Genomic DNA, 14,507 nt, shown 5'->3' on the forward strand with positions numbered 1-14,507 from the left:
CTGTTTACAGTACCACATTCACCTGTTTACAGCAGCACATTCACCTGTTTACAGCAGCACATTCACCTGTTTACAGTACCACATTCACCTGTTTACAGTACCACATTCACCTATTTGCAACAGCACATTCACCTGTTTACAGCAGCACATTCACCTGTTTACAGCAGCACATTCACCTGTTTACAGTACCACATTCACCCGTTTGCAACAGCACATTCACCTGTTTACAGCAGTACATTCACCTGTTTACAGTACCACATTCACCTGTTTACAGCAGCACATTCACCTGTTTACAGCAGCACATTCACCTGTTTACAGTACCACATTCACCTGTTTGCAACAGCACATTCACCTGTTTACAGCAGCACATTCACCTGTTTACAGTATCACATTCACCTGTTTACAGTAGCACATTCACCTGTTTACAGCAGCACATTCACCTGTTTACAGTACCACATTCACCTGTTTACAGTAGCACATTCACCTGTTTACAGCAGCACATTCACCTGTTTACAGTACCACATTCACCTGTTTACAGCAGCACATCAGCAGCACATTCACCTGTTTACAGTACCACATTCACCTGTTTACAGTACCACATTCTCCTGTTTGCAACAGCACATTCACCTGTTTACAGCAGTACATTCACCTGTTTACAGTACCACATTCACCTGTTTACAGCAGCACATTCACCTGTTTACAGCAGCACATTCACCTGTTTACAGTACCACATTCACCTGTTTGCTGCAGCACATTCACCTGTTTACAGCAGTACATTCACCTGTTTACAGTACCACATTCACCTGTTTACAGTACCACATTCACCTGTTTGCAACAGCACATTCACCTGTTTACAGCTGTACATTCACCTGTTTACAGTACCACATTCACCTGTTTACAGTACCACATTCACCTGTTTTCAGTAGCACATTCACCTGTTTACAGCAGCACATTCACCTGTTTGCAACAGCACATTCACCTGTTTACAGCAGCACATTCACCTGTTTACAGCAGCACATTCACCTGTTTACAGCAACACATTCACCTGTTTACAGCAGCACATTCACCTGTTTACAGTACCACATTCACCTGTTTACATTACCACATTCACCTGTTTACAGCAGCACATTCACCTGTTTACAGCAGCACATTCACCTGTTTATAGTACCACATTCACCTGTTTACAGCAGCACATTCACCTGTTTACAGCAGCACATTCACCTGTTTACAGCAACACATTCACCTGTTTACAGTACCACATTCACCTGTTTACAGCAGCACATTCACCTGTTTACAGTACCACATTCACCTGTTTACAGCAGCACATTCACCTGTTTACAGTAGCACATTCACCTGTTTACAGCAGCACATTCACCTGTTTACAGCACCACGTTCACATGTTTACAGCAGCACATTCACCTGTTTATAGTACCACATTCACATGTTTACAGCAGCACATTCACCTGTTTACAGCAGCACATTCACCTGTTTACAGTACCACATTCACCTGTTTACAGCAGCACATTCACCTGTTTACAGTAGCACATTCACCGGTTTACAGCACCAGATTGTCTTTTCCTATTTTTTTTTTTTAAATAAATATAAAATAAAAAAAACTTAATTGGCATTGATATAGTCAAACTACTGAAATATCCCCCTTACCTCTGTGAACTCTATAAAAATGTATAATTTTTATTCAACGTGCCCCTTTCTCCCACTCAGAGAAAAAGTAGAATAAGCAGTGATCACAAAGCTTTATGTAATCCAAATAGGTAGCAAAAAATTGCAGCTCTTTTTGTAAAAAAAAAAATTGCAGTAGGAATAAAATTTAGGAATCATGTTTGGTTCTCCAATGGGCTACTTCCCACTACTTCCCACTGCAGTGCCTCCCATTCTATAGCATCATAACTACATCTCTTACTCAAATTGCCAAGCGTTTTTAAATACACACGAAGACCTGTCTGCATAAGACAGATTAGCAGAGAGCTGATGGCCCTAATGTTGAAAATAGCATAGATGGAAAATGCCTTTTAATTAGTTTTATCTTTTCTTGTCAAAGTATTGCACAAGCTTTGATGTATTTGATATTAAAATCAGCCTAGCAAACCCAGCTCTGCACAGATGAAGGGCAAGTACACTGAAACAGCTATCTATAGATGGGTGTACCATGTGTGGAAAAGTGTTTGCTCCCTTCCTGATTTCCTATTCTTTTGCATGTTTGTTACACTTAAATGTTTCTTCAGATCACCAAACAAATTCAAATATTAAACAAAGATAAGACGAGAAAACACAAAAATGCAGTTTTTAAATGAAGGTCTTTATTATTAAGGGAAAATGAAATCCAAACCTATTGATCCCTGTGTGAAAAAGTGATTGCCCCCTAAATCTAATAACTGGTTGGGCCACCCTTACCAGCAACAACTGCAATCAATTGTTTCTGATAACTGGCAATGAGTCCATTACTACTCTCTGGATGAATTTTGACCCACTCAACTTTGCAGAATTGTTGTAATTCGGCCACATTGGAGGGTTTCCGAGCATGAACCGTCTTTTTAAGGTCATGCCATATCATCTCAATCGGATTAAGGTCAAGATTTTGACTAGGCCACTCCAAAGTCTTAATTTTGTTTTTCTTAAGCCATTCATAGGTGGACTTGCTGTTGTGTTTTGGATCATTATCTTGCTGCATAACCCAAGTGTACTTCAGCTTGAGGTCAAGAACAAATGGCTGGATATTCTCCTTCAGGATTTTTTGATAGACGGCAGATTTCATGGTTCCATTTATCACAGCAAGCCTTCCAGGTCCTGAAGCAGAAAAATAGCCCCAGACCAACACACTGCCACCACCATATTTTACTGTTGGCATGATGTGCCTTTTCTGAAATGCTGTGTTACCTCTACGCCAGATGTAATGGGACATACACCTTTCAAAAAGCTCATCTTTTGTTTCTTTAGTCCACAGAGTATTCTCCCAAAAGTCTTGGGGATCATCAAGATGTTTTCTGGCAAAATTGAAACAAGCCTTTATGTTCTTATTGCTCATCAGTGGGTTTCGTCTTGGAACTCTGCTATGCAAGCTATTTTTTCCAAGTCTCTTTCTTATAGTGGAGTCATGAATACTGACCATAGCTGAGGCAAGTGAGGCCTGCAGTTCTTTGGATATTGTTGTGGGATCTTTTGTGACCTCTTGAATGAGTCATCGCCTCACTTTAGGGGTAATTTTGGTCATCTGGCCACTGCTGGGAAGGTTCACCACTGTGCCATTTGTGGATAATGGCTCTCACTGTGGTTCACTGGAGTCCCAAAGTTTGAGAAATGGCTTTATAACCTTTTCCAGACCAATAGATTTCAATTACTCCATCTCTCATTTCTTCTAGAATTTCTTTGGATCACGTCATGATGTCTAGCTTTTGAGGATCTTTTTGTCTACTTCACTTTGTCAGGCAGGTTCTATTTAAGTGATTTTGTGATTGAGAACAGGTGTGGCAGTAATTAGGTCTGGGTATGGCCAGGGAATTTGAACTTCGCTTCTCAAAGATGTGATAAACTACAGTACAGTTACTTTATGTTTTAAGGGGGGGAGGTGCAATCACTTTTTCACACAAGGCCCTATAGGTTTGGATTTCTCTTTCATTTAATAATAAAGACCTTCATTTATAAACTGCATTTTGCGTTATCTTTGTCTAGTATTTAAATTTTGTTTGGTGATCTGAAACATTTAAGTGTGACAAATATGTAAAATAACAGGAAATCAGGAAGGGGGCAAACCCTTTTTCACACAACTGTATGTCTTGGATAATATCCATAGTGATGTTGCAAGTGCCATTAAAAGTGTTCCCTGGCAACAGAAATCATTTGTAATTTGAAATAAGTTATTAAATACCTTTAATTAGCAAATAAAGCTTGTTTTTATATGAAAGTAATCAGTTTAGTACATCAGAAAGGCAGCAGCAGATCTTTATCTTCCTACAGCACATTCTCCCAGGCACCTGACCTGTCCTAACCTTCTAGGACAAGTCTCTGTCAGTAGTAACAAGGCAGCGGCCTTTCTGATGTTTTACAGCGATTACTTCCATACAAAAACAAGTGTGATTTTATAATTATAAAAGGTATTTATTTATAAATACCTCTTTCTCCTTTTTTTTATTCCCACAGAACCCCTGCAAAAAGTTTCTATCATATTATATAACAGTGCGTCCTACGTCCGGTTCCATTTATGGAGCGGCCTCAGGATCTGAGCCTGCACCATACCTGGCAGACACCAGCTGTGTTACACAGCCTAAATCTGCCTGTAAATTCAACGACTTGAGATTGAAATTAAATTATGCAATTGCACACAGGCTTCTGTTGGACTCCTGATGAAGGCCGTCATAGCCGCCATCTTTGTTATCCTGCAAGCTAAGCCTGTGGCTTGAACGTCAGAGGAGGACATTACTTGTTCTATATACTGCAATATAATCACAGGGTTGAGTCCACTAAAGAGTCTAAAAAAAAAAAAGTTTTAAAAAATATAAGATTTCAAAATCAAGCCTTTCTCCTGCGTTAAAGATAGAATAAAATAAGTACTGTATATTTGCTATTGTCGCATCCACAAAAGTCCAATCTATCAAAACAGTTAATTAATTAATCCATAAAGAGAAAAAAAATTAAATAGCAGAATTTTTACAAAATTGCAACAAAAAGCCATAAAAAAAACTTTTAACGTTTATGCACTGCAAAATGATATCAATAGAAACATCAGCTTGCCACACAAAAAAAATAGTCGTCACGCAGCTCCATGAACGGAAAAATAGCAAAAGTTACATATCTCAGAAATTGATGAAACAAATTCATTTAGTTTTTTATATATATAAAATTGTTATTTATATATTTTTTTCACATAAATAGAAAAGAAAGTATATACGTTTGGTATTGAATTAATTATACTTACCTATAAAATAATAGTGCCAGGTCATTTTTACTGCACAATTAACACCATAAAAACAAAGCAAAAATACAATAGGGATTTTTTTTTTCCAACATGTAATTGTTTTCATTACATGATACAGTTAGGTCCATATATATTTGGACAGAGACAACATTTTTCTAGTTTTGGTTATAGACAATACCACAATGAATTTTAAACAAAACAATTCAGATGCAGTTGAAGTTCAGACTTTCAGCTTTCATTTGAGGCTATCCACATTAAAATCGGATGAAGGGTTTAAGAGTTTCAGCTCCTTAACATGTGCCACCCTGTTTTTAAAAGGACCAAAAGTAATTGGACAGATTCAATAATTTTAAATAAAATGTTCATTTTTAGTACTTGGCTGAAAACCCTTAGTTGGGAATGACTGCCTGAAGTCTTGAACTCATGGACATCACCAGACGCTGTGTTTCCTCCTTTTTGATGCTCTGCCAGGCCTTCACTGCGGTGGTTTTCAGTTGCTGTTTGTTTGTGGGCCTTTCTGTCTGAAGTTTAGTCTTTAACAAGTGAAATGCTGCTCAATTGGGTTGAGATCAGGTGACTGACTTGGCCATTCAAGAATATTCCACTTCTTTGCTTTAATAAACTCCTGGGTTGCTTTGGCTTTATGTTTTGGGTCATTGTCCATCTGTAGTATGAAACGAGGACCAATCAGTTTGGCTGCATTTGGCTGGATCTGAGCACACAGTATGGCTCTGAATACCTCAGAATTCATTCTGCTGCTTCTGTCCTGTGTCACATCATCAATAAACACTAGTGACCCAGTGCCACTGGCAGCCATGCATGCCCAAGCCATCACACTGCCTCCGCCGTGTTTTACAGATGATGTGGTATGCTTTGGATCATGAGCTGTACCACGCCTTCGCCATACTTCTCTCTTTCCATCATTCTGGTAGAGGTTGATCTTGGTTTCATCTGTCCAAAGAATGTTCTTCCAGAACTGTGCTGGCTTTTTTAGATGTTTTTTAGCAAACTCCAGTCTAGCCTTTTTATTCTTGATGCTTATTAGTGGCTTGCACCGTGCAGTGAACCCTCTGTATTTACTTTCATGCAGTCTTCTCTTTATGGTAGATTTGGATATTGATACGCCGACCTCCGGGAGAGTGTTGGTCACTTGGTTGGCTGTTGTGAAGGGGTTTCTCTTCACCATGGAGATTATTCTTCTATCCTCCACCACTGTTGTCTTCCGTGGGCGCCCAGGTCTTTTTGCATTGTTGAGTTCACCAGTGCTTTCTTTCTTTCTCAGGATCTACCAAACTGTAGATTTTGCCACTCCTAATATTGTAGCAATTTCTCGGCTAGTTTTTTTCTGTTTTCGCAGCTTAAGGATGGCTTGTTTCACTTGCATGGAGAGCTCCTTTGACCGCATGTTTACTTCACAGCAAAACCTTCCAAATGCAAGCACCACACTTCAAATCAACTCCACGCCTTTTATCTGCTTAATTGAGAATGACATAACGAAGGGATTGCCCACACCTGTTCATGAAAAAGCCTTGGAGTCAATTGTCCAATTACTTTTGGTCCCTTTAAAAACAGGGTCGCACATGTTAAGGAGCTGAAACTCCTAAACCCTTCATCCAATTTTATTGTGGATACCCTCAAATGAAAGCTGAAAGTCTGAACTTCAACTGCATCTGAATTGTTTTGTTTAAAATTCATTGTGGTAATGTCTATAACCAAAATTAGAAAAATGTTGTCTCTGTCCAAATATATATGGACCTAACTGTATAGTAAAATGAATTGTGCCATTCAACTACAACTACAACTTGCCTCCCAAAAATACAAAATCTGATATATCTATTTCAACAGAAAAATAATAAACGCTATGGCTCTTGGATGAGTTGGAAGGAAAAAAAAAGGAAAGCTCAAAAATGAACATGGGCCACGACAAGAAGGGGTTATAGGGATTAGACCTTGACATGTAGGGTAGTTACATCCTCTAGGTGGTACAAACAATATAAATATCTTTCCTTCCAGAAGAGAGCTAATTTGCATGTTTTTCCCATGTTTGCTGTTATTTTTATTTTCTTTTTTTTCCAGTGGATTGACTTTGGAACCTCTTATTTCTAACTAGATGTGATGTATCTTCTATTACAGGTGTGGAGACATGATTGTTGCAGTTAATGGCTTATCTACCGTGGGAATGAGCCACTCGGCTCTTGTCCCAATGCTGAAAGAACAAAGGAGCAAAGTCACACTTAGCGTGATCTCATGGCCCGGGAGCCTGGTCTAAGTAACTCTCTAATGCCGCGATGATACATCTTCTGTGCTCTCAATCTAGTCCAGAGCTGTTCCTCATCTCAGCATCAATCACTTCATAGAAAGATGTTCAGAAGTGATCCACATGGGACTCGGACATGCTCACTTGGTCCGGTATCAAGGCGCCATTGCTTTTCTTCCAGCCATCCTAAAACCATATATTGACGGGAGTCTGTAGATCGTGCTGCACTATCGGCTCATATACAATAAAGTTTTGCCGTAGAGGTTATGTCAAGACATGGAGTAAATATTTTGTTTTTGGGGGTTTTCTTTTGTGCCACGGTTATAGTGTTCGATGGCCCTCGCTACATTGTCGGCAACAAAATTACCTGTAATATTCAGAATTTTTCTCTGTAAATGTAAAAGCCGAACCACCACCCAACGCCTGCTGCATTTCTTTATAGACTTTTGTGCTGCTGTGGGACCTTTTTATTGGTTTACCTCATCGGGACATTGCCAATAATTTGTGTCCTCTTAGAATGATATCATTCATCTGCCTGTGGCGGATTTGAAAATTCCCCAAAAATACAAATGCAAACAATATTGAGGGCCAAAGCAAAAATTGCAACTGGGTTTTGTACTGTGCAATAACTGTTTCTTCTCTCTTTTTTTTGGGGGGTGTCAATTTAATACAGTGTATCCTGTCAAAGAACAAGGGGATTCATCTCAAGGTTTACCTACCTGATAACGAATGTGGTTTTTTTGTTAGTCTGATAAACTTTTGATATTTTTACTGCAATATTTCTATTTGGACGTGCTTGTGTTTGTGGACTTTTTACAAGGTCGGACATAAAGACAAGTAATATTGCTTCAATCAAGATTGGGACTCCTGGGGCTTCCCTACCTGTTCCTACCAGACAATAAAAGATGTACAGTTTCTGTGATGAGTGTTGTGGAGGAAGGTATCTATACCTCATGGGGCATATATTTCAACACCGAGGGGATTTCTTTAGCGCAGGCTGCTCTTGTTCCATTTAGACAGTATATGTGATCATTTTGTAAATCTGTTCCTACAAGTAACAAGACCTCCGATTGAAATGAGATCTAAAATGACGATGGCAGTCTCTATCAATATCAATAGGGTCAATCTCATTTTTCTTCTGCCATCACAAATAACAGAATGGCCAAAAATGTCCCCAACGCAAATGTGAACAGAGCCCAAGAGATGACTAGTAAACTCCTCACGTAATTAAATTATGTTTGGATCATATAATCACCCACTATAAAAAAAAATCCATTTGATTTCCTTTTAAAGGGAACCTGTGACATCGAACATGCAGCATATTATAGAGATGGAGGGGCTGAGCAGATTGTATATGGATTTGTAGGAAAAGATTCAGGGTAACTTGTAATTTATTCACTGAAATCCCTGCTCATTTTGGGCTTAGTAGTCAAGTGGGAGGTCCTTATCAGTGACTGAAAGCTATCTCTGAATATACTGTATATGGAAGATTAGGACCTCCCAGATGACTGCTAAGCACAAATTGAGCAGGGATTTCAATAAATGAATTACAAGTTATCCTGATTTTTTTCCAAATTTCTATAAAATGGTCTAATTAGCTCCTCAGCATTTTTAAGTGGATAGGGTCCCTTAAAAGAGGATCTGTCACTGCTCCTGACATGTCTGTTTCAGTAAGTCTTGCATTATTTTCTCATAACTGCGCACTGTGATATTTCTCTATGTTCCTCCTTATTTATATGGATAAATTGACAACTGGGTGTTGTTATTCCCCCTTATTAAAGGAGCGTTTGCTATTCCCCCTTATTAAAGGAGCGTGTCTCTACACAGCATGAAGCTGGTAGCACTGACAATGTCATGGAGTGGTCAGAGATGCACAGGCTTGGACTGGCCATCCGGAGTACAGGAGAATCCCCCGGTGGGCCTCTGTATAAGAGTGGACCACCACCTTCTTATATGAGCAGTATTTGACATTATATACTTGAATCACTATGTACAGACAAAGGCAGCATTTTATTCATTTATTCATTTCATTCATTTTATTCATTTACCAATCTACCTGGTTCATTATTATATAAATTTGTGATTGAGGATAAAGTCACATTTGCATGTAGCTAAAAAGTGGGGCCCTGGAGTTGGTTATAGGTGGACCCTTGGTGCCCCAGTGTGACACTCAAGACACAACTCCCCAGCTGGTAACACCCAGCTGCCAATTTATTGGGATTTGGATGATTCGCCCCCAGCAGTTTGCCCCCCACAGTTCACCCTCGGGTACATTTCGCCCCCACACATTTCGTCCCCAGCATTTGGCCCCCAGGATGTTTTGCCCCCGCACATTTCACCCCCGCACATTTCACCCCCAGCAGTTTGCCCCCTGAACATACCTGGGGGTAAAATACAGTGGGGCAAAAAAGTATTTAGTCAGTCAGCAATAGTGCAAGTTCCACCACTTAAAAAGATGAGAGGCGTCTGTAATTTACATCATAGGTAGACCTCAACTATGGGAGACAAACTGAGACAAAAAAATCCAGAAAATCACATTGTCTGTTTTTTTAACATTTTATTTGCATATTATGGTGGAAAATAAGTATTTGGTCAGAAACAAACAATCAAGATTTCTGGCTCTCACAGACCTGTAACTTCTTCTTTAAGAGTCTCCTCTTTCCTCCACTCAGTACCTGTAGTAATGGCACCTGTTTAAACTTGTTATCAGTATAAAAAGACACCTGTGCACACCCTCAAACAGTCTGACTCCAAACTCCACTATGGTGAAGACCAAAGAGCTGTCAAAGGACACCAGAAACAAAATTGTAGCCCTGCACCAGGCTGGGAAGACTGAATCTGCAATAGCCAACCAGCTTGGAGTGAAGAAATCAACAGTGGGAGCAATAATTAGAAAATGGAAGACATTCAAGACCACTGATAATCTCCCTCGATCTGGGGCTCCACGCAAAATCCCACCCCGTGGGGTCAGAATGATCACAAGAACGGTGAGCAAAAATCCCAGAACCACGCGGGGGGACCTAGTGAATGAACTGCAGAGAGCTGGGACCAATGTAACAAGGCCTACCATAAGTAACACACTACGCCACCATGGACTCAGATCCTGCAGTGCCAGACGTGTCCCACTGCTTAAGCCAGTACATGTCTGGGCCCGTCTGAAGTTTGCTAGAGAGCATTTGGATGATCCAGAGGAGTTTTGGGAGAATGTCCTATGGTCTGATGAAACCAAACTGGAACTGTTGGGTAAAAACACAACTTGTCATGTTTGGAGGAAAAAGAATACTGAGTTGCATCCATCAAACACCATACCTACTGTAAAGCATGGTGGTGGAAACATCATGCTTTGGGGCTGTTTCTCTGCAAAGGGGCCAGGACGACTGATCCGGGTACATGAAAGAATGAATGGGGCCATGTATCGTGATAGTTTGAGTGCAAACCTCCTTCCATCAGCAAGGGCATTGAAGATGAAACGTGGCGGGTCTTTCAACATGACAATGATCCAAAGCACACCGCCAGGGCAACGAAGGAGTGGCTTCGTAAGAAGCATTTCAAGGTCCTGGAGTGGCCTAGCCAGTCTCCAGATCTCAACCCTATAGAAAACCTTTGGAGGGAGTTGAAAGTCCGTGTTGCCAAGCAAAAAGCCAAAAACATCACTGCTCTAGAGGAGATCTGCATGGAGGAATGGGCAAAAACAGTGTGTGGCAACCTTGTGAAGACTTACAGAAAACGTTTGACCTCTGTCATTGCCAACAAAGGATATATTACAAAGTATTGAGATGAAATTTTGTTTCTGACCAAACACTTATTTTCCACCATAATATGCAAATAAAATGTTAAAAAAACAGACAATGTGATTTTCTGGATTTTTTTTGTCTCAGTTTGTCTCCCATAGTTGAGGTCTACCTATGATGTAAATTACAGACGCCTCTCATCTTTTTAAGTGGTGGAACTTGCACTATTGCTGACTGACTAAATACTTTTTTGCCCCACTGTATACAGGACCCCAATTGCTGGGGATTCCTATGGCTGCCTTTTCAGCAGCTCACCCAGTGTCACTTCTGGCTGGCCTTAAAGGGGAATTATCACCCTAGAACACAAAAAAGCTGACATACTTACCTGTCGCAGCTGCAGCTCCTTGGATCACGGAGTGCAGTCTAGCAGTTCCCTGTGATGTCTTCTTCTGCTTCTGGCTGTCTTTTCATCTTGCCTGGATCACTGATCCATGAAGCATGATGAATACCGCAGCAGTGAGGCCGAATGTCTCCTGGCCGCTCACTGACATGAAGTCACTCCTGCCCCATTCATCAGTCAATCCAGGGGGTAGGATGCCTCTCCTGTTACCAAGAAACTGCTGCACATGCGCAGTGCCGCGATGAGATCAGGCAGAAGAAGAGGAAGCTGGGAAGGAGAGGACTCGTGGTGGCCTCCGGATCCAGCATGGCGACTGATCGCCAGCCCACACAGCCAGAAGATCAGGCAAAGATGAGCAGAAGAAGACCTCCGGGGGCGAACTGCTGGGGGCGAAATGTGTGGGGGTGAAATGTGCGGGGGCGAAATGTACCCGGGAGCGAACTGCTGGGGCAAAACATCCTATAACCAAATTTATTCATAAAATTCTGGAAAAAATAACAGAGGAACTGCACAACACAGAGCTCTAAGAAAAGTTGTGCCAGATTTGTAATTTCATGTAGAATTCAAGCATTTACTAAAGCAGAAATGTCATCAGAGCGGATGGGTCATCTTTAAAGGACATCGCCTTCATTCAGCATCCACAGCTGCCATTAACAGTGCTGATGTGTAAGTACTGAAATGCTATTGATCTCTATGATGTTCCCATGCAGAATTAGTATCTATAGGCTACATACTCATAATGTTATCTCAAACTACAATTGGTTGCTTTTACTATAAAGTATACTTTAAAGGTCCACCTTTGTTACCATTTTTGTTGCTTCAGTATAGATAAAATTAAAAACAATAAAGTGACTTTGAAAATAATTATTTTTGAAAATATTATGTTACGTCTACAGCTTCAGTGCAGACCTATATTTTTTCATGGTAACGCCAGCAAACAAACTCTGTGTAGTCTAATCCCGCAGTCAGATTTCTTTTCCATATTTCACCAATGTCTTGCCATCATACATTTGGTAGGCTTTAAAAAAAACTGGTCATACACTTTAGACTATGTTGACTTTACACCGATAAAGCTCCAAGTGAACATGTCAAGCATATTCATAGTGCTATTTTAGCCCCTTTGTGGTCAAAACAAGTACTTTTTGCCCTCCATGTGGCTGGTCTCAGTCACTATTCCACAAGATAGGGGATGGAATAGCGTAGTAGACAATGCTATTCCCTTCAGCAGTATCCAATATATAGACACATGGACAAAATGGTTGGTACCCTTCTGATAAAGCAAGAAAAACCCACAATGGTCACTAACAAAACTTGAAACTCAAAAAAAAAAAAGTAATTTTCAATTTAAATTTACTGAATATCAACTAATGAAAATCAGATTGCTTTTGAATTGTGGTTCAACAAAAAAATAAAATAAAACCTAGCAAAAATGACCTGGACAACAATGATGGTACCCTTCGAAAAAAGACTGACAACAATTTGACCATGTGGACATGTTAAACTAAGGTGTGTTCTGCACTTAGCATGACTGGTGTCTACAGACTTATAAGTAGTCAGTCTTGTCTATTTAAAAAGTGTAATGCAGTTACTGTGCTGTTTGGTATCATGGTGTGTACCACACTGAACGTGGACCAAACAAAGCAAAGGAGAGCGTTTTCTCAAGAGAGTCTGAAGCTTAAGGTCTATGGGACTGTAGCCAACCTCCCTGAAAGAGTAAAATTGATGACAAATTGAAGAGACTGATAATACAAATGATAACCGAAGAACCCAGAACAACTTCCAGAGACATTGGAAGTGAACTCCAAGGTCAAAGTACATCAGTGTCAGATGCCACTATCCGTCACTGTCTTGGCCAAAGTGGACTTTATGGAAGACGACCAAGGAGGAAGCAACTGTTGAAAGCAAATCTTAAAAAAACGAGAATGCACTTTGCTAAAATACATATTGACAAGCCACAAAGCTTTTGCAAAAATGTCCTTTTGGACAGATAGGACAAAACTGGAGCTTTTTTGCAGGTCACATCATCTCTACAGCTCTAGCAAAAATTAAGAAACCACCACATCAAAACCCTGTCATGGGCAGCCCAATCTCCAGACCTGAACCCCATTGAAAACCTCTGGAATGTAATCAAGAGGAAGATGGATAGTCACAAGCCATCAAACAAAGAAGAACTGCTTACATTTGTGCGCCAGAAGCAGTGTGAAAGACTGGTGGAAAGCATGCCAAGATGCATGAAAGCTGTGATTAAAAATCATGGTTATTCCACAAAATATTGATTTCTGAACTCTTCCTGAGTTAAAACATTAGTATTGTTGTTTCTAAATGATTATGAACTTGTTTTCTTTGCATTATTTGAGGTCTGAAAGCATTGGGTTTTTTTTCAATTTGGACCATTTTTCTTTGTCAGAAAAAAAAATACAAACATTATTGCTTGAAAATTCGGAGACATGTTGTCGGAAGTTTATAGACTAAATTAACAGTTTACATTTTACTCAAACATATACCTATACAGAGAAAAATCAGGCAAACTGAACATTTTGCAGTGGTCTCTTAATTTTTACCAGAGCTGTATTTTCACAGACACAAAAATGAAGCATACAAATAAAAGAACATTTATGGAAACAGACACATGTGGGCTACTTGCACAGTGAACAAGTCTGTAGGAACATGTCCACACACCACCAAGAAACGTGAAGACACAAAAGAGCACAGTAAGACCAAAAACACTCTGTTGCAAAAGAAATCACAGTAATAAGCAAGTGCTAGTAAAAAGATGGAAAAAACAGGGTATTTGGTTGATACGTTTTTTGCAAAAAATGTATACGAATCTGCTCCACCAAACGTCAAGGTATACCCATATAGAGCAGTCCTAACTGATGTATGCAATCCCTATCTGATGTATTTCAAAACCTGATCATCTGTGTATTACCTGTATAAGCAGGGTTCAGAGAGGAAATGTCCATGTGGACACGCTGAATGGAACAGCTTGTGTGCAAATGGCCCACAAGGAGTGGTGGATAACTCACCAGTCTTGTGGACACAAGAGAACAATTATGGAAACAGAAACACATGGGCTACTTGCAGAGTGAACAAGTCTGTAGAAACATGTTCACACACCACCAAGAAACTTGAAGACACAAAAGAGCTTTTGTGCAAATGGCCCACAAGGAGTGGTGGATAACTCCCCAA

At 40.0% G+C, this 14,507-nt stretch overlaps 1 protein-coding gene across 2 annotated transcripts in view; it reads left to right on the forward strand.

The window, feature by feature from the left end:
* LNX2 (ligand of numb-protein X 2) overlaps window positions 1–14,048 on the forward strand; it is a 187,704-nt gene extending 173,656 nt beyond the window's left edge. For both annotated transcript variants that reach the window (XM_077298294.1, XM_077298295.1), the window contains exons 10-11: window positions 7,064–9,584; window positions 11,187–14,048. In XM_077298294.1, coding sequence (XP_077154409.1) covers window positions 7,064–7,199 — 136 coding nt within the window. In that variant the 3' untranslated portion in view covers window positions 7,200–9,584; window positions 11,187–14,048. The remainder of the gene's footprint in view (window positions 1–7,063; window positions 9,585–11,186) is intronic.
* Window positions 14,049–14,507: the final 459 nt, after the last annotated feature.

This window comes from Ranitomeya variabilis, chromosome 3 (genome assembly GCF_051348905.1).
Source record: "Ranitomeya variabilis isolate aRanVar5 chromosome 3, aRanVar5.hap1, whole genome shotgun sequence".
In the NCBI taxonomy this organism is placed as follows: Eukaryota; Metazoa; Chordata; class Amphibia; order Anura; family Dendrobatidae; genus Ranitomeya; species Ranitomeya variabilis.